We start from the raw sequence: 27206 nt of genomic DNA, 5'->3' as shown, positions 1-27206 counted from the left end.
CCAGCTGAAGCCTTGAAAATAACATCAGTCTTTGTTGCTGTTGACTTCACTCTTGTTGTCTTTGTGAACTCATATTTGGCTGGACTTAATCTGTGGGAATCCTGGAGGTCTGTGTTAAGGGTGTTTTCTTCCAGGCACCCTTTACATTTACTTCCACTGGGTTTTGGGACCACTTTCACTTCCTTCAGGGGTCCTAGTTTAATGTTGAAGTCTTGGGTTGAGCTCCGCAGTTAAGCTTTGACCCAAAGTGTGAAATTGGCATCTATCTTCAGAGAAACCCCTCCTTTCACACTTACCTGATGGTCACCACATGCCCTATGGATGATTAAACTCACTTTAGGGGAAGGAAGGTCTTGAAAATTTCCTTCTGCTTTCTGTGAACCCAGCAGTGGGTTAACAACTCTGCTCCATCAAGAAACTCATTTTGTTTGTTTTTGTAACTGAGAACCCTTCCAAGTATCTCACATTTACTGGAAGTATAAACCTTTAAAGTGGTTTTTATTACTAGCAACCAGGGAGTTATCACTTGGGAGCTAAATGCAAAAATAATTAACCAAGAGAAGGTTCAACTTTTTCAAAGTCAGGTGTCAAAAGCCGTCCCTGTCCCTGCCATTCACTGGAATGTAAACCGAAATGGATTTAACCTTTTGTTCTCCGTAACCACATAAAGATGTGTCTTTGTCTTGACCCCTGGCCAACCCATCTTCCTCTCATCCAATTGCAGGGCCATATGCTTCCTTCCTTTCCTTCATGAAGGTTCCTCTTCTGGTAAATTCATGCCCTATCCCAATACTTATTTTTAAATTAGTTCCCACAAGAAAGGTAAAGACCACATGAATGGCAGTGTTCCTTTTTAGTACCCCAAAGTGTAAAGAAATAGTCTTATTAATTCAACAAATATTTATATCAGAAATTAAAAAGCCCTCTTTCTCAGAGAATATTTCTTTTGGTTTTTTGGGGGTTTTTTTTGTTGTTGTTGTTGTTTTTGTGTTTTTGGATTTTTTGTTTGAGAGAATATTTTCTTTACAGAGGGAAATTGACCTGGACATGGGATCAAAGGAGCTCTGGGTCAAGGCTTGGAGGGGCAGTGGGAGGGTGGACGGGGAGAAGCAGGGACAGCTGGCCCTGAGGGTTCACCCTCCAGAACCCCTCCTTTGCCCCTGCCATCCGGGGGGCCAGCGGCAGACAGGGCTGAGCCGGGGAGTTGCAGCCGATGTGTGCTTGGGGGCAGTGGTGACGGCTGATGAAAAGAGTGGGGAAGGCATCAGAAGAGACGATTCGGGGCAGGAACAGGGAGGAATGTGGGCCAGGAAGTACAAGCATCCACGGGGTTTTCTTGGTAAATTACATGTTTAAGTCAAGCACTTCCCACCTAGATACTTACAACCTGTGCCATTTATTTTATATTTTTCTAGATCAATGAACTGAGCCATGTTCAAATCCCTGTTATGTTGATGCCAGATGACTTCAAGGCCTATTCAAAGATAAAGGTGGACAATCACCTTTTTAACAAGTAAGTAGAAGCACAGCCTTTTGTACAACTTACATGGCTGCCAGGAGTGTGAATTCGAATTTGAATTTTTGTGAATTTCTATAATCACATTATTTTTCAATGTGTGAGAGTGAAGTTTTGCTGATAAAGTTTATCCTGTGATAAACATAACCATCTGTCATTTTCAGAAACGCAACAGCAGGCCCTCTTGGGTAATGTCTTTTTGCATACAGCATATTGTTCTCTATGAATATCTTATATGTTAAAGGTGATGTTCTCATTACTATTTAAATGTTTGAAGCTGTACATTGCTTGGATTCTTTTTTTTGGGCGGGGGCAGCTGTGGACCTCAGCTCTCTTCCACAAAACTCTCCTGATGATTCCTTTATGAACAGAAATGACTACTTCCTAAAACAATAAAGAATGAAGGTGCGTTTTTTTTTTTGTTGTTGTTTTTTTTTTTTTTTTTTTTTTTTTTTTTATGCGTTACGCGGGCCTCTCACTGTTGTGGCCTCTCCTGTTGCGGAGGACAGGCTCCGGACGCGCAGGCTCAGCGGCCATGGCTCACGGGCCCAGCCGCTCCGCGGCATGTGGGATCTTCCCAGACCGGGGCACGAACCCGTGTCCCCTGCATCGGCAGGCGGACTCTCAACCACTGCGCCACCAGGGAAGCCCTGAAGGTGCGTTTTTATAAAACATAATTGGATGCCATGTTGGGCATTGAGACTATTTCTTCCTCTTTTGAATGTCATTTTAGACATCGTTATGGACCACCTTCTGTGGCAGGCAGTCCATTGAGAGCCAGACATACACCGATGTATAAGAAACAGTCCTGCCCTCGGGGGTTCACAGTCAGGCCGGTGGTTGAAAATGGACACATATACAAATTACCATCACTTAGTGTGTGCAGTACCACAGTGGGGGCACGGGGTGTGTGTGTATGCATGTGAACACAAAGGGGGAAGCAATTCTGAATGAGTGGGATGAGCCCCAGAGAAATCCCTCCCACGTGAAGATCAATTGTGAAATTCCTTAATGGGGCCATTGTTCTAATGTGAAGCTGATGTGTTAATTATTCCCATAATGCCCTTTAAAGGTTGACCTTTTGAGGGGATCTTTTCTATGTGAATATAGAATGTGGTATTTATGTAAAAGATAAAACAGGTCGATCTAGGAGGGAGAGTCAGTCTTGTTTTGTAAGATTTCATCAGCAGGCAACCCAGGACCAGTGTGGGAGCCCTGTTTGTGGCTCTCTGTGCTGCCCCTCCCGGCCTCGCCAAGCTCTTTGCTTTTCCTTCACCGTTTCCCCTGCGTGTCTGTCCCTTCTGTCCCCCGGATCCTACTGTGGGTTCTGGTTGGCCCCTTGAAACCCACCTGTGCCTTCTGTGGGTCGGGAACCCCAAGTGCTTCTTTGGCTGCCAGAGAGCATGATGGTGGCAGATTCAAGTCTGGTTCACTGTTTGTACATCTGAACTTTATTCCACAACCTGTTTCAGAGAAAACATGCCGAGCCACTTCAAGTTTAAGGAATACTGCCCGATGGTTTTCCGTAACCTGCGGGAGAGGTTTGGAATCGATGATCAAGATTTCCAGGTGAGTTGCTTTCGTAACATTCGTTTCACATGGGTTTCATCGTGCCTTTTGCGCTGTAAAATGGGATTCACATTTTTGTCATGACAAGTAATTAGATAAGAGTAATTTTCATTTTGTATGAGAATTTTTCAGTGTTCTTTCTGAAATAAAGGGTTCTTTCAGTTAGGGACCACTATACAATATGATTTCAGTAGTCCGCAGAAGAAATTATTCTTTGTGAAGGGAGCAAGACTGTGAGTTTTATATAATATTCTCACTTACAGATGAAAGTATTCTGCCCTACAGAGCCTCCTTTTGATTTTCTGCCCTCAAACGGGTTGGCAGCCCCTAGGGTTGTGTATGTGTGTTGAATTCACATTTCCTTTATTTGCAGAGGCCACTTAGGAATCTTAGAAATTTGTTTTCGTTCTTGCTGTTTTGCCGAATTGGCCCACCCTGGCCCTCCCCGCGGTATTTTATCAAGAGATCCCCTTAGAACCCTGCAGTGCCCAGCAGTCTAGTGACTGCAGCACCGCTGTCACCACCAGGAGCCCGCCAGTCCCAGGGACACTGCTGTGCAGCACCGTCCCCCGCTCTTGGGACCCACCATGTGAAGATGTGCCCTGTTGCTTTTCTCCCCATGTTTGCCCAGTTCTCAATTTCACCTTTTAAAATCGCTGTCAGATCTGCTGATCCCTGGACCAGGCATCAGTTACCTGATTTTCACGGAGCTGGCCAGATTCGTAGAAGCCAAGGATTTTTTTAAGAGCAGAAATCTAAGTCAGGAGATACAAGGGCTGCTTTCTGGTCTTTTATGGCAGGCTGTTTATTTTACTGTAAGAGTACTGACTTATTTTAAATGTGGTAAACACTTCCTCTCGTTTGCCCCAAACCAGAAATCCTTTTATCTTGCATTACGTGTCCTGTTGCTGCCCCGGGTGACCTTACAAGGTGAATACTGGCACAGCTCACCCTGTACTTTCCCTTAAAGAACAGGCCCCTAAGGCAAATCAAGCTTAGCTAGCATGCTTTCTTATAGATCTGTGGGCCTCCCTGCCCTGCCCCATTGTTGAAAGTTTCCAAGAATCTCTCACAGGCTCACTCAGGCATGAGAAGCCTTGAAGCTGCCATGTTTTGAAAAAGCAACGCTGGCCAGGCTGCCGGTGACGTTCCCTCCTCTGTGGACCTGGCCAAGGTTTCCACGGAGGTCCAGGCTCTGAGCAGAGGCTCGGGTGCGCCCCGGAGAGGGCTGAGGGGAAGTGGGCGGGGAGGATGTGAGCGCTCGGTTTGCTTTTAAAAACTGCGATGGAGCCAGTGTTCAGGTGTGGGCTTCATGTGTAAGAGAGAAAGAACTTCGATCACACTTGGACTTGAATTTACTGCTGCAAAAGCCAAGTCACCTTTAAAGAATAAATTTTGGAATTGTAAAAAAGCCTTGTATAAAATAAAAAGGAATAATTCTACATTATGTAAGAACTGTTATTACATTTCAAGAGGCCGTGTGAAAATAGTATGCTTTGAAAAGAATGAACAGTTGATAACTTTGACATCCTAAGAAAATCTCCTCTGACTCTGCTGCATTAGAATGTATGAATACATACATTCAAGTGTGTATCTTCCTTTGTGCCCCTCCTTTTTTTTTTATTTTAATTTTTAAAAATAAAATAGCTATACTGGCATTTCACAGAAACTGACTTTCAGGGCCTGTGCTACAGGATCTTGTTAAATTCCTCAATTCATTACCACAGTGAAGTCCTTATATTTCTTCTGAGAACCAGCCCTGTTAAATGAGATCCCAGATGGATCTATTAGATCCTTAGTTGCTGAAATACTAAGACAGGAACGGGGTTTCCCTCTCTTTTTCCCCCTAAAAACAAAACCATGTAAGTTGATATTTAAGTAAGTACAAATTGCTGATACAAAGTTTGAAGGCAAATTAGGCGAGTGGAGGATGATTCACACGGAACTAATTGGCAAGTCTGTTAAGCTCTTAGCGTGAGAGATCAGTACAAGGGAGAACCGGTGTGAGTGTAATTAATCATTTGAACACCACTCCTTCCCTCAGCCATGCCTGGTGCTTTTGGCATTTAGATTGCTGCTTTCTCTTTGGCAACTGTATTTCTATTTAAAAATAAAAAAGTGGGTGTTCACAGTAACTTTAGTAAAGCAGACATACACAGTCCCTCCGCACCCACAGATTCCACCAACTGCAGATCAAATTGCGGTTGGAATCTGCGGATGCGGAATCTGCGGATGCGGAATCTGCGGATGCGGAATCTGCGGATACGGAATCTGCGGATGCGGAATCTGCGGATACGGAGGGCCGATTGTACTGGCCCCATTTCTAAGTTCCTTTCCCAATGTTTGTACCTCTTAAAATTTTTTCAGCTGGGGCAGGGCCCCTGAGTTTAAACGGAAGATAAGATCGTACACATGGGGCTTAGCCCACCTTGTTGGCCACTTGGTTTGGAAAACGGAGGAAGTTGTGCCAACAGTGGCCCTGGCTTGGTGCGTCTGGGTGCCTGCGCGCCGCAAGCCAGGGAGGCGGAGTGCGGTGCGCTTGCGGGGGCCGGCGGGGCTGTGGTCTCGGCTCTTCGGCTCACCACTGCCCGGACACTTCATTCACTGTGGCCAGAACAGGTAACAGGTATCAGTTGACACCTAGTGCCAAACTGAACTCTCTTTCTCAATCTGATTTAAAAAGTGGGATCAGTGACCCGGCGTCTCATCCTCTTTGGAGGCACTGGATGGCTCAAGGGGCCCAGGCCCCTCACTGTTCCCCTTGCCTTGCTCTGTTTAATTTTCGGAAGCGCTTGCTTATTGGACAAATGACTTTTAAATCTCTGTGGCGAAAAGGAGTTCCACCGTGCGGTTCATTTAGTATTCAAACCTTCATGTTACATCAAATGGATAAAGGTTCGCCACCTGCCTTGCGTGTGTGAATGCAGTTTTGCTGCACCTGAAAAAAGTCAGTATCGATCCATCTGATCAAAGTAGAACATAGTAATTAGCCAACTTAATTGACCTCTGTCAGCCAACTTAAACTTCTTGAAAGGAACTGAGAAACATCCCTGCTGTCTCCGTAAACACTTGTATCTTTCCTCTGGTTTCGATTTCTTGAAAATGTCTTTTAAAAACAACTTCTTTTTCTTGCTGTTAAAGATAAATTCAAGCAACAGTTCTAGAGTACTCATTATTAACAACAGTGTCACTGAACATACATATGTAAACCTGTGTGCGTATGTGTATGCATGTATGCTCAGTGCTTTCAGATTCAAAATTTTCTCCAACTTATTAGGGCTTCTTAAAAAATCACTTCATTGGTTTGTAATGTGCACAGAGGTGAACTGTGTTCTGATCATTGTTGGGACAATGTGACTCCCCATGACCGTTCTTTTAAGATGTCTTTCAAGTTGAATGCTCCCCCAGAGGCCTCGCTGTTACGGTTGCTACAGTTCTGTTCTTCCATCTCCTCTGCCACTTTAAGCTCCACTCCCCATAGGTGGATGATTTCACGCACGATTATCAACTCAGTGTGTGTTTATTTGCACCTACTGTGTGTAAGGCTCTGTGATAGACATTATAGGGAACGCAGAAGAGAAGAAAGGATGAAGGAATTTTTTTTTTAACTATTACATGACAGATTCTGTATTAGATGCTAATGAGATGTACAGAAACCCAGGCATCTTGATTCTTAATGTTCTTCAAGAAAACCTGCATCCCTCTTTCCAGTCTCTCATAGTATCAGAACCTCTTATGACAGGCCTGGGAAGTCAACGAGGCTTCGGTTGAAGTTTCTGAGCTGCAGGAAGGATTGCCCACCAGAAACCGAAAAGTTATACAGGCTGGCGATGATGCAGCTAAAGCTGAATACACCATATGATAGAAACTGAGCCCTCTGGTTCTCTGTGGAGGATAATACTAGGTTTGCTTTTCCCCTGCCGCACCTTCCGAATTAGAATCGCTTGTTATTCACATTTGATGCATTTTCTTCGTTGTATTGGTAACAGAGGATTCTAATTTTAAAATAATTAATTTTAAAAGCTAACGTTTTAGGGCTTCCCTGGTGGCACAGTGGTTGAGAGTCCGCCTGCCGATGCAGGGGACGCGGGTTCGTGCCCCGGTCCGGGAAGATCCCACATGCCGCGGAGCGGCTGGGCCCGTGAGCCATGGCCGCCGAGCCTGCGCGTCCGGAGCCTGTGCTCCGCAGCGGGAGAGGCCACAACGGTGAGAGGCCCGCGTACCGCAAAAAAAAAAAAAAGCTAACGTTTTAAACTTTTGATGTTCTTGTTTCAAGTTTAAAAATAAAATTCTCACGATGAATAGCGGACAGAAACTCCACCTGGGCTGGAAGCCAAAGGGCACCCCTCAGATTGGACATCTCTCCTGACAGACTTCTGGGAAAACTCGCTCCCAGTCCATCAGCATCCTCAGATTTTTTTCACGTGCTTTTTCTGCTGTTTCTCAAGTGTTGAACCAATTACTGCCCCACCACAAACTGACCCCACCTGACAGCTCAGCCTCGCTGTTGGCCTGCGTTTTCCGTTCCTGAACCCACGTTGGGTTAAGTCTCGTCGTTTTCAGCCGAGCGCTGACAATCATCCCTGCCAGGGAGCTCCTGTCTAGGGCAGATGCTGCCTGTTTGCTTATCAGGAGCCTCGGACACAGGTCTCTTGTATTTTAATCTGAGTCAAGTACCAACCTGATCTTTGTAAAGGCGATCTCACGGCGCTCAGTGACGTTCCTGCAACTTTTCTTCTTTCTCTGCTGGTCGTTACCGTTCATATCTGTTTCCTTCTTTTCTGGTAAGTTGTTTCATTATTAATAAGTGTTCAATCGCACAGTGTTCTGCCCCCCTGTGCAATGAAAGCCATTCCACGCCTGGGATCACAGCTCAGACTTTCTTTGAAATTCCCCAAGAGCGTAACACAGGGCTTTAAACACAGTGGGCTTTTAATAAACCCTTGATGATGATGTTAGCACGTTGGTCTTTCCCTCCCTGATGAGGTCAGAGGACCATCTGCTCGCTCAGATCCGTCAAACGCAAACCCAGAAAGCAGCCTCGTCCAGGCTGTGGCTCCCGGCTCCTGGGCCGTGTGATTTGAGGCGTGTAATCATAATCCTGAGTTGTCAGCAGGGCAGGTGTCAGGTCCATGAAACAGGTAGCCCGAGTTGGGAGAAAGAACATTTTCCTGCGAGTTGAGAAGCTGGTTTGCGTCTTGGATCTTCAGTGACGGATACTGTGACTTAATCTGGTCGCTTAGCCCTGGTAGGTCTCAGTTTTCTCATCTGTGAAATGAGGGAGAAGGACTCCATGCTCTCTGAGATCCTCCCAGCTGTCACATTTCTGAATCTGTTATTAAGTCACGGCCAATAGGTCACTGACTGTCACTCAGGTTCCTGTACATGATACTGCCGTGTCTCCTTTGTAAGGTGCTGGCTTTTACACATTTGAGCATGGCAGAATTGATTGTACATGGCCTTCCTGTTGACTAAATGGAAAAACTTTCATACATTATTTTTAGCAGAAATACAAACTCATATCAAAATGGAAAAAAAAAAAAACCCCAAATGTCTGTAAGACTATATGAGTAGTTCAAGGGTATTAAATGTTCAAAATGCTTGGGTATTGAAAAAATGGATAGGGGACCGTAATGGTTGATGTTGATAGTTGGTGACATTTTTATGAGAAGTATAGAAAAATTGGTGGCAAAGATGAGCTAATTAAATTGACATTTCCTCCACCCCCCTGGAGGCCCCAGTAATCCTGGACCTCCCACTGTGGAAATAAACATCTTCAATGCAGACTTTTAGAGGCTTGGAGGCGAGCACCATTAATCCCTTTCTTTGGGGAAAGGAGAATAAATTTCCAATTATAAATGTAGGAAGGCCATTCAAGAGTGAGTTTCATCTCTCATTATCTTCCTTTATTTCTCATTGAGGGCTGACATGGCACTAGAGATTCAAACACAGCTCTTGAGGTTTGAGATGGGGTGTTGTAATGCTACCCACCAGGGTTCTTGGACTCCTTAATCAACAGAAATTGATAAGAGGCCAGACGAGAAATTCAGGCAAGGCCTTACTGGGACTCGTACTGCAGCACTAGGGAGCGAAAGCACGTAACAGGTGTCCATGCTCGCTCACTGAGTGGGCAAGCTGGTCCTTTAAACGGGGTGAGGGTGGGGGCGGGATGGAGGGGGGCTTAGGGTGGTCAGCCCCTCCCCCAGGTGGTGCTGGGTGCAGGGATCGTGTGCAGGACCCTGCTTTTCTCCCAACACCTCAGAAGTGGCAGTTGGGTTTTTGGTCTCTTTGTATCTTGTTCACAATCTGCCCAGCTGCGTGCAGTTGTTTTTAGTCCCTTACAGTTTCCTTGTATCTCTTGCTGGAGGAGATGCTTGTCCAGGTGCAAGCAGTGCAGTGGAGGGTCCCAGGTCCCAGCCTGGCTCTGTACATCTGTGGTGTACTTGGCTGTGGAAAACAGGAGTAGTGGACAGTGAGCTTACTTATCCAGAGGCAAGATCGTCCAGCAAAATGGACTAACTCATCCTGTTCTTACGTGCCCTGCATCTACTAGCTTTGCCCTAGAACTTTAATTTTTTTTTTTTTTTTTTTTTTTTCGCGCTACGCGGGCCTCTCACCGGTGCGGCCTCTCCTGTTGCGGAGCACAGGCTCCGGACGCGCAGGCTCAGCGGCCGTGACTCCCGGGACCAGCCGCTCCGCGGCATTTGGGATCCTCCCGGACCGGGGCACGAACCCGTGTCCCCTGCATTGGCAGGCGGACTCTCAACCACTGCGCCACCAGGGAAGCCCTAGAACTTAAATTTCTGTCCAGCGGTTTATGGTATCCCCAGCCCCCCAGCAAGCCTGGCAGCATTCTCAGAAGCAGCGTGGGCTGGCTGTCACGCGTCCGCCTCACTGGACTGAACAGGGAGCACCCGTGATGTCGCCTCGCTCGCCCAGACATGGCCCAGGGTCTACAGCTGGACCCCTCGGGGTGACGCGTGTGCTCCGGGGACTCGGGGGAAGAATGTTTGGACCAATCACGGCCGCCTGTGTGCTGGATGATTGTGCAATAGGAAACGTCCAGACAGGCAGATCTCTAGGACAGAAAGTGGATGAGAGGTTTCCTAGGTGGGGGGTGGAGGGAGAATGGGAGGGACTGCTTATGGGTATAGGGTTTCTTTTTGAGGTTGATGAAAAATGTTCTAAAATCCATTGTGGTAATGGTTGTTTAATTTTGTAACCGTACTAAAAACCATTGATTTGTATGCTTTAAATAGGTAAATTGTCTGGTGTGTGAATTATAGCTCAGTAAAGCCATTAGGGAAGAAGAATGTTTGGAGTTTCAGATTAGTTTATATTCAATAGGAGAACTTTTTCCCCCTGCACCATTGATTTTTGGCTGCCTTTTTCTTGATGTAGGGGCTTAGGTTAATAGTATTTCCACTTAGAACAAGTGAATTTAAGGAATTACGTAGTTTATAATATACAACTATCAAACGTATAGAAGAAAAGCGTAGCCAATGAATAAAAGCAAGTTTGTTGCGGTTTGTGTACATTTATCATTAGATTCCCCCCAAACTAAAAGCAAATCATTTGCTAAGTCTCCACAAACCGAAAGCAGTAACACATTAGTGAATCCTAATTAGTAGAGCAAGAAGGAAACCTAGAGACCATTAAGTCCGACTGTCTTTCCTTGCAGATAACCAGATAACAGAGTAAGGAGTGGGGGGGTCTGACTGCCCTCAACTTCTCACTGCTTCTCTTTTTGCCATACATGCTGAGACCCGAAGACCTGAAAAGGACAGAGAGGTAGTAAAGGAGTGACTGTTGTGGGCAGACGCTATGTCAGATTTCTATTACGTCTGTATTTTCAGTGTTGAATTAAATAAGCCTTTTAAGGCTCTGCATTGAACAGGATTGTGGATTTTGTGGTAGCCCAGTACGTTACACAAATGGCTTTCCAGACCGGCATCCCAAGGTTGCTTTTCCAAACCTTCTCTCCCCTCAAGCCCTCCCACAGCCCGCTGCGGCTCACCCTCCTTGCCCTTGCTGCCACCTCAAGGTCACTAGAGGCCTGGCCGTCAGGCTCCCCGACGTTCCCTCCCCTGTACCTTCAAGTCCGTTGGCATCTTCAGCCAGCCTGCTTTCCTCCCCTCCTCGGGAAGGGGTCGCCCCAGCTCTCCGGGCTACCTCCCCCGTGCTTTCTCCATCCTTTAAAGAACTGGCCCACTCTCTGCCATCCCTCCTGCCCTTTGGCTGGGGAGGATGCTGGGAGCTGAACAGGGGCCACGGATAGAAGGGAGACCTAGTGGGGCTGGAATTTTTGACTCGAAACTTCCTTGTGTAAAATGTTTTAAATTCTTTTTTCAAACTGCAAGTGGTTCTTATTGAGGGCTGTGGAAAGTAAGCCGTGAAAGGGAGAGTATGCGAGTGGCGAGAATGTGGGTCTTGATTTTCACTGCATACGAACCAGAGGCTTGGCCAGGGTGGACTGAAGAGCCAACTGAAGGGACTTCCCTGGCGGCCCAGTGGTTAAGGCTCCACGCTTCCACTGCAGGGGGCACGGGTTCGTCCCCTTGTTGGGGAACTAAGACCCCGCATGCCACACTGGGCAGCCAAAAAGAGGAGCCAGCAGGAAGAGCCCATTCCGTAAGTCCTTCCTTTGTGACTCACCAACTCAGAGAGTAGTTCGCTAATGTTGATCTGCACCTCTAAATGTCTTCCAGGTTGAAATTTGCTATTTATAATAACAGCTACCATTAAGGAGTGCTGCTGTTCCAGGCACTATTATCAAAACTCTGTCTTATCTAATTTAACCCCCAGGCAAACTTCTAGTGATGATTCTTCTCATCATTATTACCTTTCTACTAGTGCGGAAACTGAGGCACAAGGAGCTTAAATAACTTGCCCAAAGTCACACAGCCTTAACGTAGAGCACCCGTGTGTGATGGTTATCCTGTCTTCTAGCTTCGATATCAGTGCTATTTGGAACTTGAAAGGTCATCAGACCTCTGCTTATGACAATATGAACCTGAGAGAACATGAATAAACTAAGAGTACGAAAAAACCAAATGTCACACAAAGAGATAGTTTTGATGTTCAGAACCCTCTGAAGAGTGTGTACATCGTGGGCTTAGAATGTTTGCTCTTCTGATGGCTTCTAGACCAGGGTAGGTCTATTAGGATATTTCAGAAGACCAGTCAGGGGGTGGAGGCCTCTGCAAGGCCTTCCACGGATGCCGTCCCACTCAGGTCTCAAAGCAAGTGGTTTCTGCCCTCTGGGCCTCTGTTTTCTCATCTGTAAATTGGGTGGTTTGGAATAATCTCCAGGGTTGCCTCCACCTGTCATGCTCTTTGATTATGACGTTTATTTACACATAAGGGGACCCTCTGGGGCTTCTGGAGGTCACTCCCCAGCTCTGTTTCTCTCAGGCCTTTCTCCTCCTGGCCTCCCAGACTTGCCCAGGCATCCTGTATGAGACTCTTCCTTTGTGACACAACAAGGGACACTGAGGAATTTCAATATTCAGTTTCTAGATAGCAGACTGTTTTGACTACATTCCATGTGTGTCCGCAACCTCCTTCCCTTAGCTCGTCCTCTCGTTCTTGCTGAAATTGTCCAAGTACATCTGGAACCTCTGATGTGTTATCTCCATGCTGCTCTAGGAACTATTGCCATCTCTCTTTAGTCCTGGCCCAGATGTCCTAAGCCATCATCGTGCCCCTGCTCAGATGGTGGTTGGACTCTCTTGTGACTGGACTTCTGCTGGAAAACATCAAATCACCTTCTGAGGCCTGTGCTGTCCTGCGCTTCCTAGAGCCATATCTTCGAGGAAATACATTTTTTAGAGTCATAGGAGGTCTGAGGGAGAGACCTAGTTCAGCCTGCCCCCTCCCCTGGGCTTATCCTCTGTCACTTTATAGTCCCGGGAACTGAGGCTCAAAGATGCTGAATGCCGTATCCAAGGGTCAGTGAGTGGAGAGAATGTTCTGGGTCCCAGACCAGCACCCTGCCTTACTCGGTACTGCCCTTACCAACACACACTCACTTCCGTCTCATGTCAAAGGTTACAAAAAGTCAGTGATTATGGTATTAATTAATGGCAAAAGTTTAGCCTTGTCTTTGTAAATTGCCCCTTTTTGTTACCTCAGAGGAAGCTTTTAGGCGGGAGTCTTAGGCATGTCACTTGGTTCCACTGTACCCCAGTTTTATTATCTTCAAGTGGAAAAATGTACCTGGCTCTTTCTATCACATAGGAATGTTGTGGAAATAAAACGCGTATGGATTTTTCCAGGCCTTAGAGTCATCCCAAGGATCACACATTTTGTGTAAAGTTGCATTCACTCTTCTGATTGTGTTTGTCTAAGGCTTTCATTACATCTGATTCATATATTTTTATATTCACAGTGATTATAAAAGGTACATTCTGAATTTTGACACAGTGTGATTGTTCCTAATTTCACTGGTTATTGGAAAACAACGAGCCTTAAAAAAATTCTTCCACACATTGGAAGTAGATATTGTGGGTTGGGACTACTTATGTGATTATTGAAAAATTGAGTTAAGGCAGAATCAAGATGAGAATTTGTAAAGTTTTATATGCCAGGCCATTATGGGAGGGCCTATGGCCTTATACAAAATCTGTAATAAATAATTACCAATGTCTGAAACTGAAGGGAAAGGCAAAGAATTTGGGAGGAGATAGCATCTGTGCTAAGGAGTTTGTACATTTTTGACTCTGCCTTTCTAACCCTTTAGTTTGTAAATCCATACGTTGCTTTGAATGTAGAATTATTAAACAGTTCATTAATGAATTAATACAGTGAATGCAATGAACTATCATTCTTCACTGTAAAGTTTCACATTTTAATCAAACCAGAGTTGGACAGACTAGAATGGGACAGGCATTCAGGCAGGTACGTTTGTAGTTATAACACACTTAATACACAAGACTCTCCACACTCTGCACCAGACAAATCCCCCCGTAGCCACGATTCAGTAGACTCTTGGTTCTCACGTGTGGTCTGCAGACCCGCTGCAGCTGTATCGGCGTCTTCTGCTGCTTCAGATGCCCCATCCCACACCTGCCAGGTCAGACGCTGCATTGTCACGTGATCCCCAGGTGACTCCGTTGCTCATTAGAGTTTGAGAATCACTGACTCTGCAGCTTTCAATTCTGTTCTTTCCCACTGGTCCGTAATAGAATGTTACGTTTTCATATCCAGTACGCCTAAGAAAACAGGCTATGAAACTGATGCTGCTGTAATTCTGTTCTTTGCTAAATATAATTATCCTTTACTATTCCCCCCTCCCCCCCAAAAGTTATTTTACATGTGTTGTCAGTTTTACAGAGTTTACAACGTGGTCCGCCTGTCTTTCATTAAGTTGATTGTTCCTGCTTTGATTTTTATCCCTGAAAGTAATTTGTAATCTTACAATTCCTAGTGTTCTTGTTTTATTTGGAATAACCTTTTACAAATTAATGTTTGGGAGGAAAAAGACCATTAAGCCAAGAGCAATGATTGCTTTTTTTGGCCAGTGTTTAAAACCCCCAAAGAGGGCATTCACTTTGATTTTCTTCCCTTTTGTTCTTAGTAGGAAGTGGTATAAAGGAGGATTTTTATGTTTGAGGGAAAAAAATCAATATAAGAATCAGACTCTTGTTGTTATAGCCATTTTCATCCTGAAAATCCTTTTCCTCCTTCGCAGCCTATCTGATGAGTTCCAGCTGTCTTCATCATTTAACACGGCCAGTTCCTACTTTTTAAAATCAGTGGGAGTTACACTGATTTCCCCCCCCGCTTCTTTCAAGTTTTCTAATGAGCTAAGGAAAGCAAATTCAGTTAATTGGCAGGAGCGGCTCTGCACTTGGCAGTTGTGCCCGGCCACATTCAGATCAGGATGTGCCGCTGTCTCAGGATGTAAAGACAGCAGCCGAGGTGCCAGGGCTGGTCCTGGAGATGAGAATGCGCTCACTTCCCTCAGCCCGGGGAGGCCCTCCACAAGTTGCTGCACCACCGCAGTGCCATTAAGACCTCATACGGCTCAGTCCTGGTGGATTTCATCTGGAAAAGAAGGAAAGGTTAAGGAGGCTTGAACATTCTAGACTGATGGGGAACTCTCACTGACAGTCATGATGCAGTGATACCACCTGCCTCTCTAAAGACATCTGTGTCCCCCAACTAGACAGACTTCAGTTCATTGGGGCTTTCAAATGCCCACTTTGGGAAAGGAAGGTGAAGTGGGACTGTCTTTCCCTGTGAATCCCTCATACGCCGTCCAGTGGGGCTGGGCAGGGAATGGAGGTCGGTTCTCAAGGGCACAGTTAGCAGAGGCGAAGACCAGGCTTCCTCAGATGCTGGGGGTTTGCTGATCCACTAGCCTGGTGACCGGTGTAAGACGGTTGGGGGAAAGCGGGACAGACTTCCTGGAGGCTCTAGGAAAACAGATTCAAACAGGGGAGTCACAGGTGAGAGCAGGGGAGACAGCGGGAGTGACAGTGAGTATGGAATGGAATGCTAGATCCTGGAGTGAAGTGATTGCAGAAGAGCGCCCACTCAGAGCCCTGCCCCATCCTCTCCCGGAGATGAATCATCCTCAAAAATGGCTGAAGTGGGGTGGAGGATGGGCCAGGTCAGAAACTTCTGGAGCTGGGTTAGAGCACACCTGCCCAGGCCAGGCCCTCCCAGGGCAGCCGTGGGCCACAGAGTTTAGTAATTAAGTTGTTTACTACTTGAGTAGTTGACTAGTTTGAGAACTTGGGTTCTGAGCCAGCCACACTGCAGATGGCATTCTGGCTCTTCCCCTTACTAGCTGTGTGACTTTCTCCAAACGATTATACCTCTCTGATCCCCATCTCCTCATCTGTACAACAATGGTGATATCACTAGTAACCATTTCATGGGAATGTTATCAGAGTTGGGAGAAGTCCTCTGTGTATAACGCTTGGCAGAATACCTGTCATACAAGGAAACACTCAGGGAAAGTAAGATGTCCTTTCATGGCTGGAACCTAATTTTATTGAGAGGGAAATCTCAGCTCTTGTCCAGCTCAAAAGAACAAGGTGAACAAAGTAACTTTGATTATAATTCTAGACATTAGAATCGCTGTTTTCATTTCTGCCATTTGAGGTACAATGAATAGAAAATGTTGTCCTCCTACTTATCAACTTCTTCCAAACACAGATGTTTTTGAAAACTTGTGGTGACAATAAATGACCTGGAAATTAGTCTTTAACCGGTTCTCTTCCCTCCTCCCCTGTCATCCCACGGGAAGAATTCCCTGACCAGGAGTGCACCCCTTCCCAACGACTCCCAAGCCCGCAGCGGAGCCCGGTTCCACACGTCCTATGACAAGAGGTACATCATCAAGACCATCACGAGTGAAGATGTGGCTGAAATGCACAACATCCTAAAGAAATACCACCAGGTAATGTTTATCTTTATGTGAAACTGAGAAGGTTGACATTTGTGACAAATTATCATCAAGGCCAAAGATTTAAATATATAGTTAGGACATGACTAGAACACATTTGACAGAAAAATTCCCTCTAGCTGTGTTTTTAAAAATTACTGTGGCCGGATTACCGACAGTTAACATTTAGGAATGAATAGATCGGTAGTTAATAGACGTAACACGTTTAATCTAAATACCCTTCTGTACAATAGCTGTGATGATTACCACTCTGATTTTAAAATCACTCTGCTTGAGGTTTGGCAACATTTCGGAAGTGATTTTGCACGTGCTGGAAGTGAGGTGCTGACCTCTGAGTATTTATCCATTTATACCTACAGATCCTCTCCTGCTTGCACTGGTCTCTTCCTGTCCTGGCCCCAGAAAGGCCCACCCCCACCACCACCACCACCACCACCACCACTCACAATCTCCTGCCCAGAGAAGTTTCTGATTTTAGAAAGTGTTTGTCTACTCACCGCCTCCTTTTCACATCATTATCCCCTCATCATCACCTGGGCATAAAGTGAAACTACCCTTGGGAACAGCCATCTCTTTGTTTCTTTCCCACCCCCCAATCCCCACTCCCCGACTCCCTTCCTCAGTACGTTCCAGCACAAGGGCCTGGTAGAGCACACGATCCCAGCCCCCAGCTAGAGCTGTATGAGGTCGTATTGTGAAGTAGTAACAGCATGAAGTCCCACGTCAGACAGTCCTGGGTGCAGATCTCAGCCCTGTCACTTACTAATAGCCACGTGACTTCCAGACTTTAAAGCCTCAGCTTCTTGATTTATATGGTGGAGATGGAAACATCAGCTGACTCCGGAGCCCTGACGATTGTAGGGCAGGTAGTCAGCACAGTGTCTGCCACACGCCAGGCTCTCCACACGTGGTGGTGGTCATAGCAGTCATCAAGTCCTACACCAGTGGCCAGTAACAACTGTGTCACCTTGAGAAAGTAGTCTTATGGCATGACTATGACCATTGATGGCAATATCGCAGCAGCCACCTTGAGAACTGGTGTTTAAACCACACACTGAAACACACACACACACAAACATACACACACGCTGTTGCTGTTAACCAGAGGCTTCTCAAGTGTTTAAACCATCACATCAAGTACCAGCCTCTCAAAGTGACTCCTTCAAAGGTACTGCTTGGTTGGATTTGTAGGCTCTGAGGTGCCTGTAAAAGTCAGCTTCCTTCCTTTACTGTCACGCTTTCTGCTGTAACATCAGGAATTTTTTTTTTTTTTAAATAAATTTATTTATTTATTTACTTATTTTTTGGCTGTGTTGGGTCTTCGTTACTGCATGCAGGCTTTCTCTAGTTGCGGCAAGCGGGGGCTACTCTTCGTTGCGGTGCGCGGGCTTCTCATTGCGGTGGCTCCTCTTGTTGCGGAGCACGGGCTCTAGGCACGCGGGCTTCAGTAGTTGTGGCACGCGGGCTCAGTAGTTGTGGCTCGCAGGCTCTAGAGCACAGGCTCAGTAGTTGTGGCGCACGGGCTTAGTTGCTCCGTTGACATGTGAGATCTTCCCGGCCCAGGGCTCGAACCCGTGTCCCCGGAGTTGGCAGGCGGATTCTTAACCACTGCGCCACCAGGGAGGCCCCAGGAATTATTTCTTGGCCGTTGCTTATTCTTCTCAGATAGGAACAACTGCATTTTTAAAAAAATTTTATTTATTTTTTTAACATCTTTATTGGAGTATAATTGCTCTACAACGGTGTGTTACTTTCTGCTCTGTAACAAAGTGAATCAGCTCTACATATACATGTATCCCCATATCTCCTCCCTCTTGTGTCTCCCACCCTCCCTATCCCACCCCTCTAGGTGGGCACAAAGCACCGAGCTTGATCAACTGCATTTTGCTTGCAGTGAGGTCTGTGAACATCTTGAAGCTACCTTCTGTTTCTGGAAACTTGGGACTGCCCCTCATTTGTTTTTCTCAAAAACACTGGTCAGCCTCTAAATCCATTAAACATCTAATCAGTCTTTTATAACGTCTGTTCCTTTTGAAATCTGTCCTACAGCGCTTATGCTGTTGCCAATTGTGAAGGAAATTTTGAAGCGCTGGGTTAGTACCTATGAGGGTAAAAACGCTCAGGCGTTGGCTTCTGAATAAATGGAATTCTAGGACGCAGCTTTAGCCATTCACTCCTCTCTCTGGAACTTAATGTCGCGCTGATGCCTTCTTTTTCTGCTTTCTTTAAATTGTCTCAGAACTCTTAAAGCAATGGGATACTTCAGTGACTGATGAAAACATATTATTCTGATAAGTGACTGTGATACTATTCTAATACAGTGTGACATGCAATTCAAATATCAACTTCTTGATGACATCTTTGAGTTCAGAATTTTTTGACTATACAGAAATTACAGTTTGAAACGTCTCCTCTGGGGTAGTTACTGTAACAAACATGCAGATTTGACATATCATCATTATTACATAAAATACATTGGGGAGCAAAATAAGTCTATTAACATGCTCCAGGGGCTGTCACAGTAATAAATACTTCATTTCACTGCTACAGAATGATTATTTTCTTGGTATATTCTTTATCCAGAAAAAGCTCATTTCTCATTTCTTCAGCATCTGTGTTTTGCTTCTTATAAAAAGTATTTTAAATATAAAGGGTCTTAGTGTTAACCTTAAAACAGAGTGTTGTAGGTCAATTATTCTTGAAAAACAAGCAAAGCCATAGAAAAAGGGATCAGATTTGTGGTTACCAGAGGTGGGGGTATTGGATGAAGGTAGTCAAAAGGTAAAAGCTTCTAGTTATAAGATAAGTACTTGGAATGCAGTGTACAACATGATAAATATTAACGCTGCTGTGTGTTATATATGCAGGCTGTTAAGAGAGGAAATCCTAACAGTTCTTGTCACAAGGAAAATATGTTTTTCCTATTTCTTTGCTATTGTGTCTCTGTGAGATGCTGGATGTTCACGAAACTTACTGTGATCATCATCTCATGACGTATGTGGGAAATCAAATCATATGTGGTACACCTTAAACTGTACAGTGCTGTATGTCAATCGTATTCAATAAAACTGGAAGAAAACAATTTTTAAATAAACAGAGGTAAAGGGTCTTAGTGATTGAGAGTCACCATTGTTAATATGATTTATTTAAAGGACACTACATTGAAGGTCAGGAGAACTAAGTCATAGTTTGTCACAAACTGGTTACGTAAGCGATCTCTGAACCTCAGTTTCCCCATCTGCATTTCATTCATCCTTTCCTTCGTTTGTGCGTGTATTTACCCTTTCTCTTATTGAAGTATAATTGACTTACCATATTGTGCTGGTTTCAGGTGTGCTGCATAGTGCTGCGATATTTTTATAGATTATGCACCACACAAAGCTATTATAATACTATTGACTGTTTTCCCTGTGCCGTGTATTTGCTCTTGACCTAATTCCAGAGAGGATGTAAGGTGGCCTAGACTACTTTTAGGATTTATGTCTAGTCAAAATTTTTCTGTCTCCTGCTTCGGTGGGGACTGTCAGTTCATTTATTTCTTCTTGCTTTTTGTTGCTTTTACCTTCGAATGTGCCTTTGCTTCTGAAAACCCCCACCCCATCTGGACAAGTCAGTAGGCGTGTTCAGATCCCAGATCAGTAGATGGACAGGCTCTCAGAGAGGGCGGCTCCTGCAGAATAAATGGATGGGCTTTCTGACAGCTTTGGTTACTCTGTGGCGCTTGATGTCTCTTTTTTCTTTTCTTTCACTGTTTTATTGTTTTAGTAAGATATATCCGGAGGTGCAGCTGTATTCTGGAAGGTTAAAATTACCCCGAGGCCAGCCTCTGGAGAAGTAGAACATTGCTAGATATTTAAATAAATTCCTCTTAGGGTTAATTTTCTGATGAACCAACCTCACCAGCAGTGCTGTGTGACAGGTGGTTTTCAGGGCACACACTCTGCAGCCGGCTGCTTTGCTCCCGACCTGCTGTGTGACCTTGGCCAAGTTTCCTATCCTCTCTGCACCTGCTTCTCTGTCTATACAGTTTGTATAATAGTACCTCCTTCATCCAGTGTTGTACTAATCAGGTGAATTGATATTTATTATATAACTGCTCAGAATAGTGCCTGGTATATGATAAGTGCTATGTAAATGATCGAATAAGATCATGAAATACCTTTCTTGCACATACTTAGTTGCCGTAGTCCCAGTGTCGAAATCATTTGCTCTTTGAATCCACTAGGGGGCCTGGTTTCTGGTAGAGTGTGGCACAGATGCAGAAAAATCTGAAGATTCAAACCATGAGGAGTTAGATTTTATTCTTTCCGAGCTCCAGCATCTTGCCTAAGTCCTTATTTGCTGCCCAAATCCTACCCTAATTTCCACTGTTCGCTAAGAAAGCATAGCATCATCTTTCAGACGAATGGAAAATTTATATTAAGCAGAGCAAACTTTTATGCCTCTTTTCCTTTTTCTCTTCTTTTGTGGTTGGGAAAATAACTTAGTGCTTTGGTGTAAATATCCTTTTCTTCAAATTTCTGTTAGGTTAGGACAAACTCAGGTCTTACAAATTACGATTATCCAAAGAAGAGGGGATATATGTATATGTATAGCTGATTCACTTTGCTGTACAGCAGAAACTAACACAACATTGTAAAGCAACTATACTCCAATAAAATTTAAAAATATAATAAATAAATGACAATTATCACCTGATTAGCTGAGCAATGCTGAAGAGCATTCAAAAAGGAAAAAATGGTCAAGAACCTTCTTGAATGTCTTATTTCTTCTAAACTGACTGATTTTTCTTTTTTGACCTGAATTAATTGGGAGTTTTGGTATTGTGTGGCTTCAGCTTTAATTAAGAGTCAATGTCAATAAAACTTTAGAAATTTTAGCGGAGGGAACAAGTTCCAATGCAGATGATCAAGAAATGCCTTATGAAAATAGTGTTAGGAATATCTTTTATGTTTTTGAAATGTAGTGTTTAAATTTATTTGTTTTTTATTTCAAAGTGACTGAGTTGACAAAATTGATAAAGTAACCTAAAAATCCTTTCTTATCCTTTGTCATTTGGGAGACAGTAACTTGAACCAAATCTAGAAGTTACACCTAAAAATCTGAAATCCTTGTTGAAAAAGCTAGCTAGTACCTCAAGTTTCAGTAAAGGATTGGGGGGTGAATGCTTGACTTTTTTGGAACCTCCTTGGAGTACATCTTTTTATCCTCCCATGAAGGACAGTCACATTGGCCACGAACAGAGAGAAACTGAGAAAATAGGTCCCTTAAAAGCCAAAAATTAAAATTTAAAAATTGAGGGCGTGGTGCCCAAAGAGAAGAAGTTACACACTCCTTCAGCGCTTCCCAAACTGCCGATTATAGACGGAACCCCCGCGCATCTTGTAAAAAATTTACATTCCAACTCAGTAGATCGTGGGTGGACCCGAGATGCTGTGTTCTTCACGTGCTCCCGGGTGATGCTGACGAAGCCCCTGTAAGTGGCAGCACAGGACCAGCTTTCCAGAGCAGGAGAAACGTTCCGAGTCTGCTCTTTGGCTTTTCTGTTCTCTTTGGAGGAGAGGCCAGTCGAAATGTGAAAAGCACATTAAAGTGTTAAGCCCTATGAGCACCTGGAACTATGAGATTCAAGGCAACTCCCAGCAGAGCCTCTGTGCCTTCAGAAGCTGCACATACTTCTCTTGCTTCTCTCTTAGTAAAGTCTTGAAGGCGCTGCCACCTCCAGGGTCCCTGTGGCCTGGGGAGCACCCCTTCCAGTTCCACTCTGCAGACACTTTGCAGGTGGGCGTCACCGTCTGTCCCCAGCGTCCCAGCCGTAGTTCCCCAGGTTTCCAGCTGCACAGCCCACTCAGCAGCACGTGTTTCCTGCAGCACGTTATCTCCAGTTTCTGGAATTCCCGTTGTTCTTTTCTCTTCATACATCGCCTGTCTCCCCGCCTCTCTCCAGCATCTACGGATTTGACATTTTCATTCCAGCCTCCACGGCACTTCACTTTCCTTTCCCGTTTTCCGTCTCCAAACATCTCTGCTCCGTTTGGGATAAATTTCTCAGCTGTGTCACCCCCTCCTAATTCTCTATTCAGCTGTTCTAATCTGTTGCCTCCCCGTCCAATGATTTTTTTTTTCAAAGATCATATTTTTCCTTCTAGAAGTTCCATTTAAAAAAATCCACCAGTGCACTCCTGATCGTTTTTTATTATATATGCTCATTTCTGAACTTGCACCCTTTTATTTCTTCAAATGCTCTATGCATAACTCTTCAAGTTCTATTTCCGGTAGTCCTAAGCTCTGCCATTCCTGGAGGTCCTGAATCTGTTGCCTCTTGTGTCTGCTGCTCAGGAGTGACTGGCCCGAGCAGAAGGCCCACAGCATGTGGAGTCAGGATACTGATTAGGGATGGAAGCCAGTGAGGGAGGAGGAAAGGAGGAAGACTGGACAGAGGGGGAGGGGCAGGCTGCCAGCCAACCTGGTGGGGCCCTTTGGGGTCCTCCACCCAGATGCTGCCATGTTGGTCCAAAGGGCCAGGAAGGCAGGCCCAGAAGGAGCTGCCAACCAAAGGCTGCTGACTGCACTCCAGAGCTGGGCAGCCAGGCCTCCCAAAGCACATAACACTGGGATGCTTGGGGCAGTCCATCTGCATTTCAGTTGTAACCATTGAGTAAACTCCATCTATACTTATGGTATACTTATGAGTTTTTTTGTTTTGGTTTTTTTGGCCACACTGCACGGCTTGTGGGACCTTAGTTCCCCAGCCGGGGGTTGAATCTGGGCCCTTGGCAGTGAAAGCTCAGAGTCCTAACCACTGGACCACCAGGGAAGTCCCTGATAAGGTGTTTTTTACGAAGTCATTTCATCTTTAATGATGATGTTATGTATGGGTCTGTAGAACAGCATAACAAACAGAGTTAGGGGCACCAATGTTTGCATTCAGGTATATTCTGCAGTATCTCAGTACTAAGAATGTTTGTAAATACTGCAGAGGAATGTTTATTCCTTTTAAGCCTGCTTTTTATTAAGTTTAAGAAAAGTAGTAAAATTTTATACTTACATTAGCTTAAATGGAGTCATCCTTACATTCTTTTATGACTTAAAACTATTTGAAACCAAAAGATATCATATTAACTGACATGGACCATTATCCCAAAATTCAAGGAATTTTGAAGGATAATTCAAAATATTCAAGGAATGTTTGGATTATTTATTTATTTGGTCCTTTTAAAGCAAACCAATCCTTAATTTCAGGCTGGCTTCTTTCTTTTCTTTGTCTTTTCTTTCTTCCTTCCTTCCTTCCTTTTTTTCCTCTTTCCTTTTTCTCTCCTTCCCTCCTTCCTTCTTTCCCTTTTTCATTCTTCCCCCCCCCCCCCCGCCCCCGCCCTACCGTTATGGAAAGAATGTTGTTGGAGCGATCTGTAAACATAGGCAGAGGCACAATAAGGATTACAGATAATTTAACCTTTCAAAAACATTAACTGAAGCAAGACTTTACATTGAAGTATTAATTTGATGCTATATTAAATTGTCACTTCAAGCCTCTAAAAAAAATGAGTGAAACATGATAATAACAGCAATTTCCAAGAGCTGGAGCCCAGGTTCACACTGTCATGCGGAGATATAAATATTTATCCGTTCCAGTACATCACTTAGAATCCTCTCTGCTGAAACCTTCAGTCAGCTGTGAATCTTTTAATGGCATTTCATTTTGCATGAGAAGAAGCAACAAATCGGGGATTCACAATACTTGTTATTCTTGTTGAGCACCCAAGAGCAAAGGAAACCGAGATCTTGTGGCTGTTGCATTTTATGTTTTTAAAATTCCTGTTTCACCACGTCCATTTGTCATTACATTACAGTTCTGACAAGCTGTTATATAGGAAAAAGCTCTAAGGGAGACTAATGAAGAGATAAAATTTGCCTTTACTGGTGACACCATGGAGTTTTCGTACAAGAAGATATTTTTTTAAAAGACGACAGAAGAAAGTAAAAACTGTTATCGGTTACAGATGAACATTGCCAGCAAATACAAGTGTCTGAGAAGCACTCTTGGAAAAAACAGAAGCCACCGCAGGATAAATGACAACGCAAGGTGACACGAGGCATCCAGCTATGAAAATGCAAAAGTGAAAAATACTTAATAAAAAACAATATTTTAAAAATGCAAATGTAGGTAATGCCGTGAGTTTAACACTGAGAATATGGACGCTGATGCCAAGAATACTTGTGATGGTTTTAGCTCCATATAGTAAGTGTAAGAATTGATGACCATCAAGGTCACTTTTTAAAAATTTGGGACTAACTGTTCCATGCCTTATTCAGATGGAAGCTCAGTGTCATCACTGAATCGCAAGCATCTGAAAGCTGCCAGTTCATGTGCCAGACAAGACTTTCCCTGTTTGATGTGAGAGAAGGTGACCTAGAGAGCCTGGAGGGGTGGAAATAACAGGCCAGCTTTGGGCCACAGATGGGAAGGCCTCTGGGAAAGGAGCGGATCTAAGGAGCCACTGAGAGGAAGGCTCTGCAGGCTTGTGCGTCCACAGCTGGGGCCCTCAGAACAGTCATCCCTCTGGCAGATGTGTGCTCTTAATTCCTGAGCCACACGTGGATGACCAGCTTTGCCAAGTGTTTGGTCCACTTGTGACCTCTTATCTCCCTTGGGACCTCAGAGTGGCACAGGGCAGAAGTCCACAGACTCATCTGACCTCTAGGAAAGAGTCTACTGGGTGGCACTAGGGCACTGCACCTGTTGAGTCTGTAAATTGAGATTTTAACATGGCAGACAAGGAGCATCTGCGTTATGTCCTTCGCCTGTTAGGCAGGATTGCCTTGTAGCCACATCAGAACAGTGGTTGAAAGTGAAAGAAATACCTACACTTATTTTTATTTTATTTATTTTATTTCATTTATTTTATTTATTTTTTGGCCACACTGAGCTGCTTGGGGGATCTTGGTTCCCCGACCAGGGATTGAACCTGCGCCCTGGCAGTGGGAGCACCGAGTCCCGACCACTGGACCGCCAGGGAATTCCCCTACACCGTTTTTAAAGAGTGACCCTCGGGATTAAGTCGCTATTTCTCCATTCTTGTAATTACAAGAATTCGAAATTAAGCCTTTAAAAAGGATGAAGCAAAGATTCATCCTTAGATTGTCTTGCAATCAAATCAACAGTGTTAAAAAGAAATTAATAGATGCTGAGGCTGTTTTTAACTATTAAAAAAAGGTTGCTCGTGCCAAAAAACTGATCATGATACTGTAGTGCTACCAACACACCCTTTTAAAATAAATTTTGAAGCATTTATTTACAGGTTGTTTTGTTAATTTGTCAGTGGTTAAGCTTTTGAAGGGGAAGTGCTTAGAGTTCTGATCCTAAAAGCAGTATGAGTGAGAAATATAATTTTTTAGTGTTTCTTTTACATTTACAAAAATATAGCCTCACTTTATAAATAAATACACACACATGCAACATTATTCATTTTTGGTAAGTCTGTTCTGTGGAGATTCCCTGAAATTGGGAGTTCCCATCCTGCATTTAAACAGAATCCATTTCTCAGGGAGCATTTGAGGAGCACATCAGGTGCAAGCTTGCCTCCGTCGCTCTTTCCTTCCCTACTTCCTTTCCCACCCCTCACCCCAGGGTCCTGGTTTCATCCGGCTCCCACTTGAATCACCGCCATCCTTGCAGTGCTGTTTCCCTGATCTTCACACCCTTCACAAAACCCCTATGCTCTAACTGCTAATCTTATGCCTCATCTCCAAATGCAGAGACACAGAGAGGTTGAATAATTCCCCAAGGTCACACAGCTAGTGAATGTGGAGCTGGATCAGGAAGGCTCGAGCAGCGTGATGTGGCCATGAGTTTACAGTCTCCCTAGATGTGGGATAACGTCCAGTAGTTTGTGGGGTGGGGGAACCCTCATAGATGTGCCCACTGATGTAGGGGGTGTGTGCACAGCATTTCCTGGGTCAGCTGGTGAAGAATCTGAGGGGAATCGTATCTGGGCCTGTTTGTGTCAACTCCCACACGCAGTGACTCCGTGTGCAGTGGTGCCCCAGCCCAGGTGCTCACAGACCCAGTGAGACCTTCCTCCACTGACGTGAAGCAGCGTCTTCCCGGTGCGCCCACCCAGAAGTTCAATTCACGGGGAGACATTTCTCTTCTGCAAAGTTTTGACGCATAAATGCTTTCTAAACCTTTGTTACCAACTGCGGCTTGTCAATACTGAACTCTAACGTGAGAGGCTTTCTGTGGTTGTGGTTTTGTACATATTTATAAACTCAGGAGTTTTTTAAGTTTATTAACTCTGTTTTTCAAGGTGTTCATCAGAGAGCCTCATAGGTGAGCCTTGCCTTTGAGAACAAGTGCACATAGAAACTTGCTGGATGAAGTGGATCAAATTTGATCTGTTTTTTTTAACATGGAGTAACTTACGTAATCTTAAAGGTAGAGGAGTTGTAGAATGTAATCTGTGTGTGTGTTTTCCCCTGGGGGAAAAAAACAGCTTGTCGGTGATTTCCTGTAGTCATGTTTCTTTAACATATTCATCAATATGGATAGTGGTCAGTATCTGCTCTGTTCCGGGTGCTCTGTGACTGTACCAAGATTTTGATCTAAGAGATATCTTCTACCAGCAGGACTTTTAAAAGATAGGCCATGATGAGAATAACTGAGCAGAATGGCACAAAGACAGGGGACTTGAACAGCCAAACTGA

General features: G+C 44.5%; 1 protein-coding gene across 4 annotated transcripts in view; it reads left to right on the top strand.

Annotated features, from left to right (window-relative positions):
- Nucleotides 1–27206, top strand: part of PIP4K2A (phosphatidylinositol-5-phosphate 4-kinase type 2 alpha) — a 175220-nt gene that overhangs the window by 101576 nt on the left and 46438 nt on the right. Inside the window, exons 2-5 of one of the 4 annotated variants that reach the window (XM_065871126.1) lie at nucleotides 1416–1490; nucleotides 3020–3107; nucleotides 3616–3639; nucleotides 16399–16496. In XM_065871126.1, coding sequence (XP_065727198.1) covers nucleotides 1416–1490; nucleotides 3020–3107; nucleotides 3616–3639; nucleotides 16399–16496 — 285 coding nt within the window. Of the gene's footprint in view, nucleotides 1–1415; nucleotides 1514–2988; nucleotides 3108–3615; nucleotides 3640–16343; nucleotides 16497–27206 lie in introns of all 4 variants that reach the window. The other 3 variants (XM_065871125.1, XM_065871123.1, XM_065871127.1) reach the window with 3 other exon arrangements.

Source organism: Phocoena phocoena, chromosome 2, assembly GCF_963924675.1.
Source record: "Phocoena phocoena chromosome 2, mPhoPho1.1, whole genome shotgun sequence".
Classification (NCBI taxonomy): Eukaryota; Metazoa; Chordata; class Mammalia; order Artiodactyla; family Phocoenidae; genus Phocoena; species Phocoena phocoena.
This window is presented reverse-complemented; position numbering and strand designations above follow the sequence as displayed.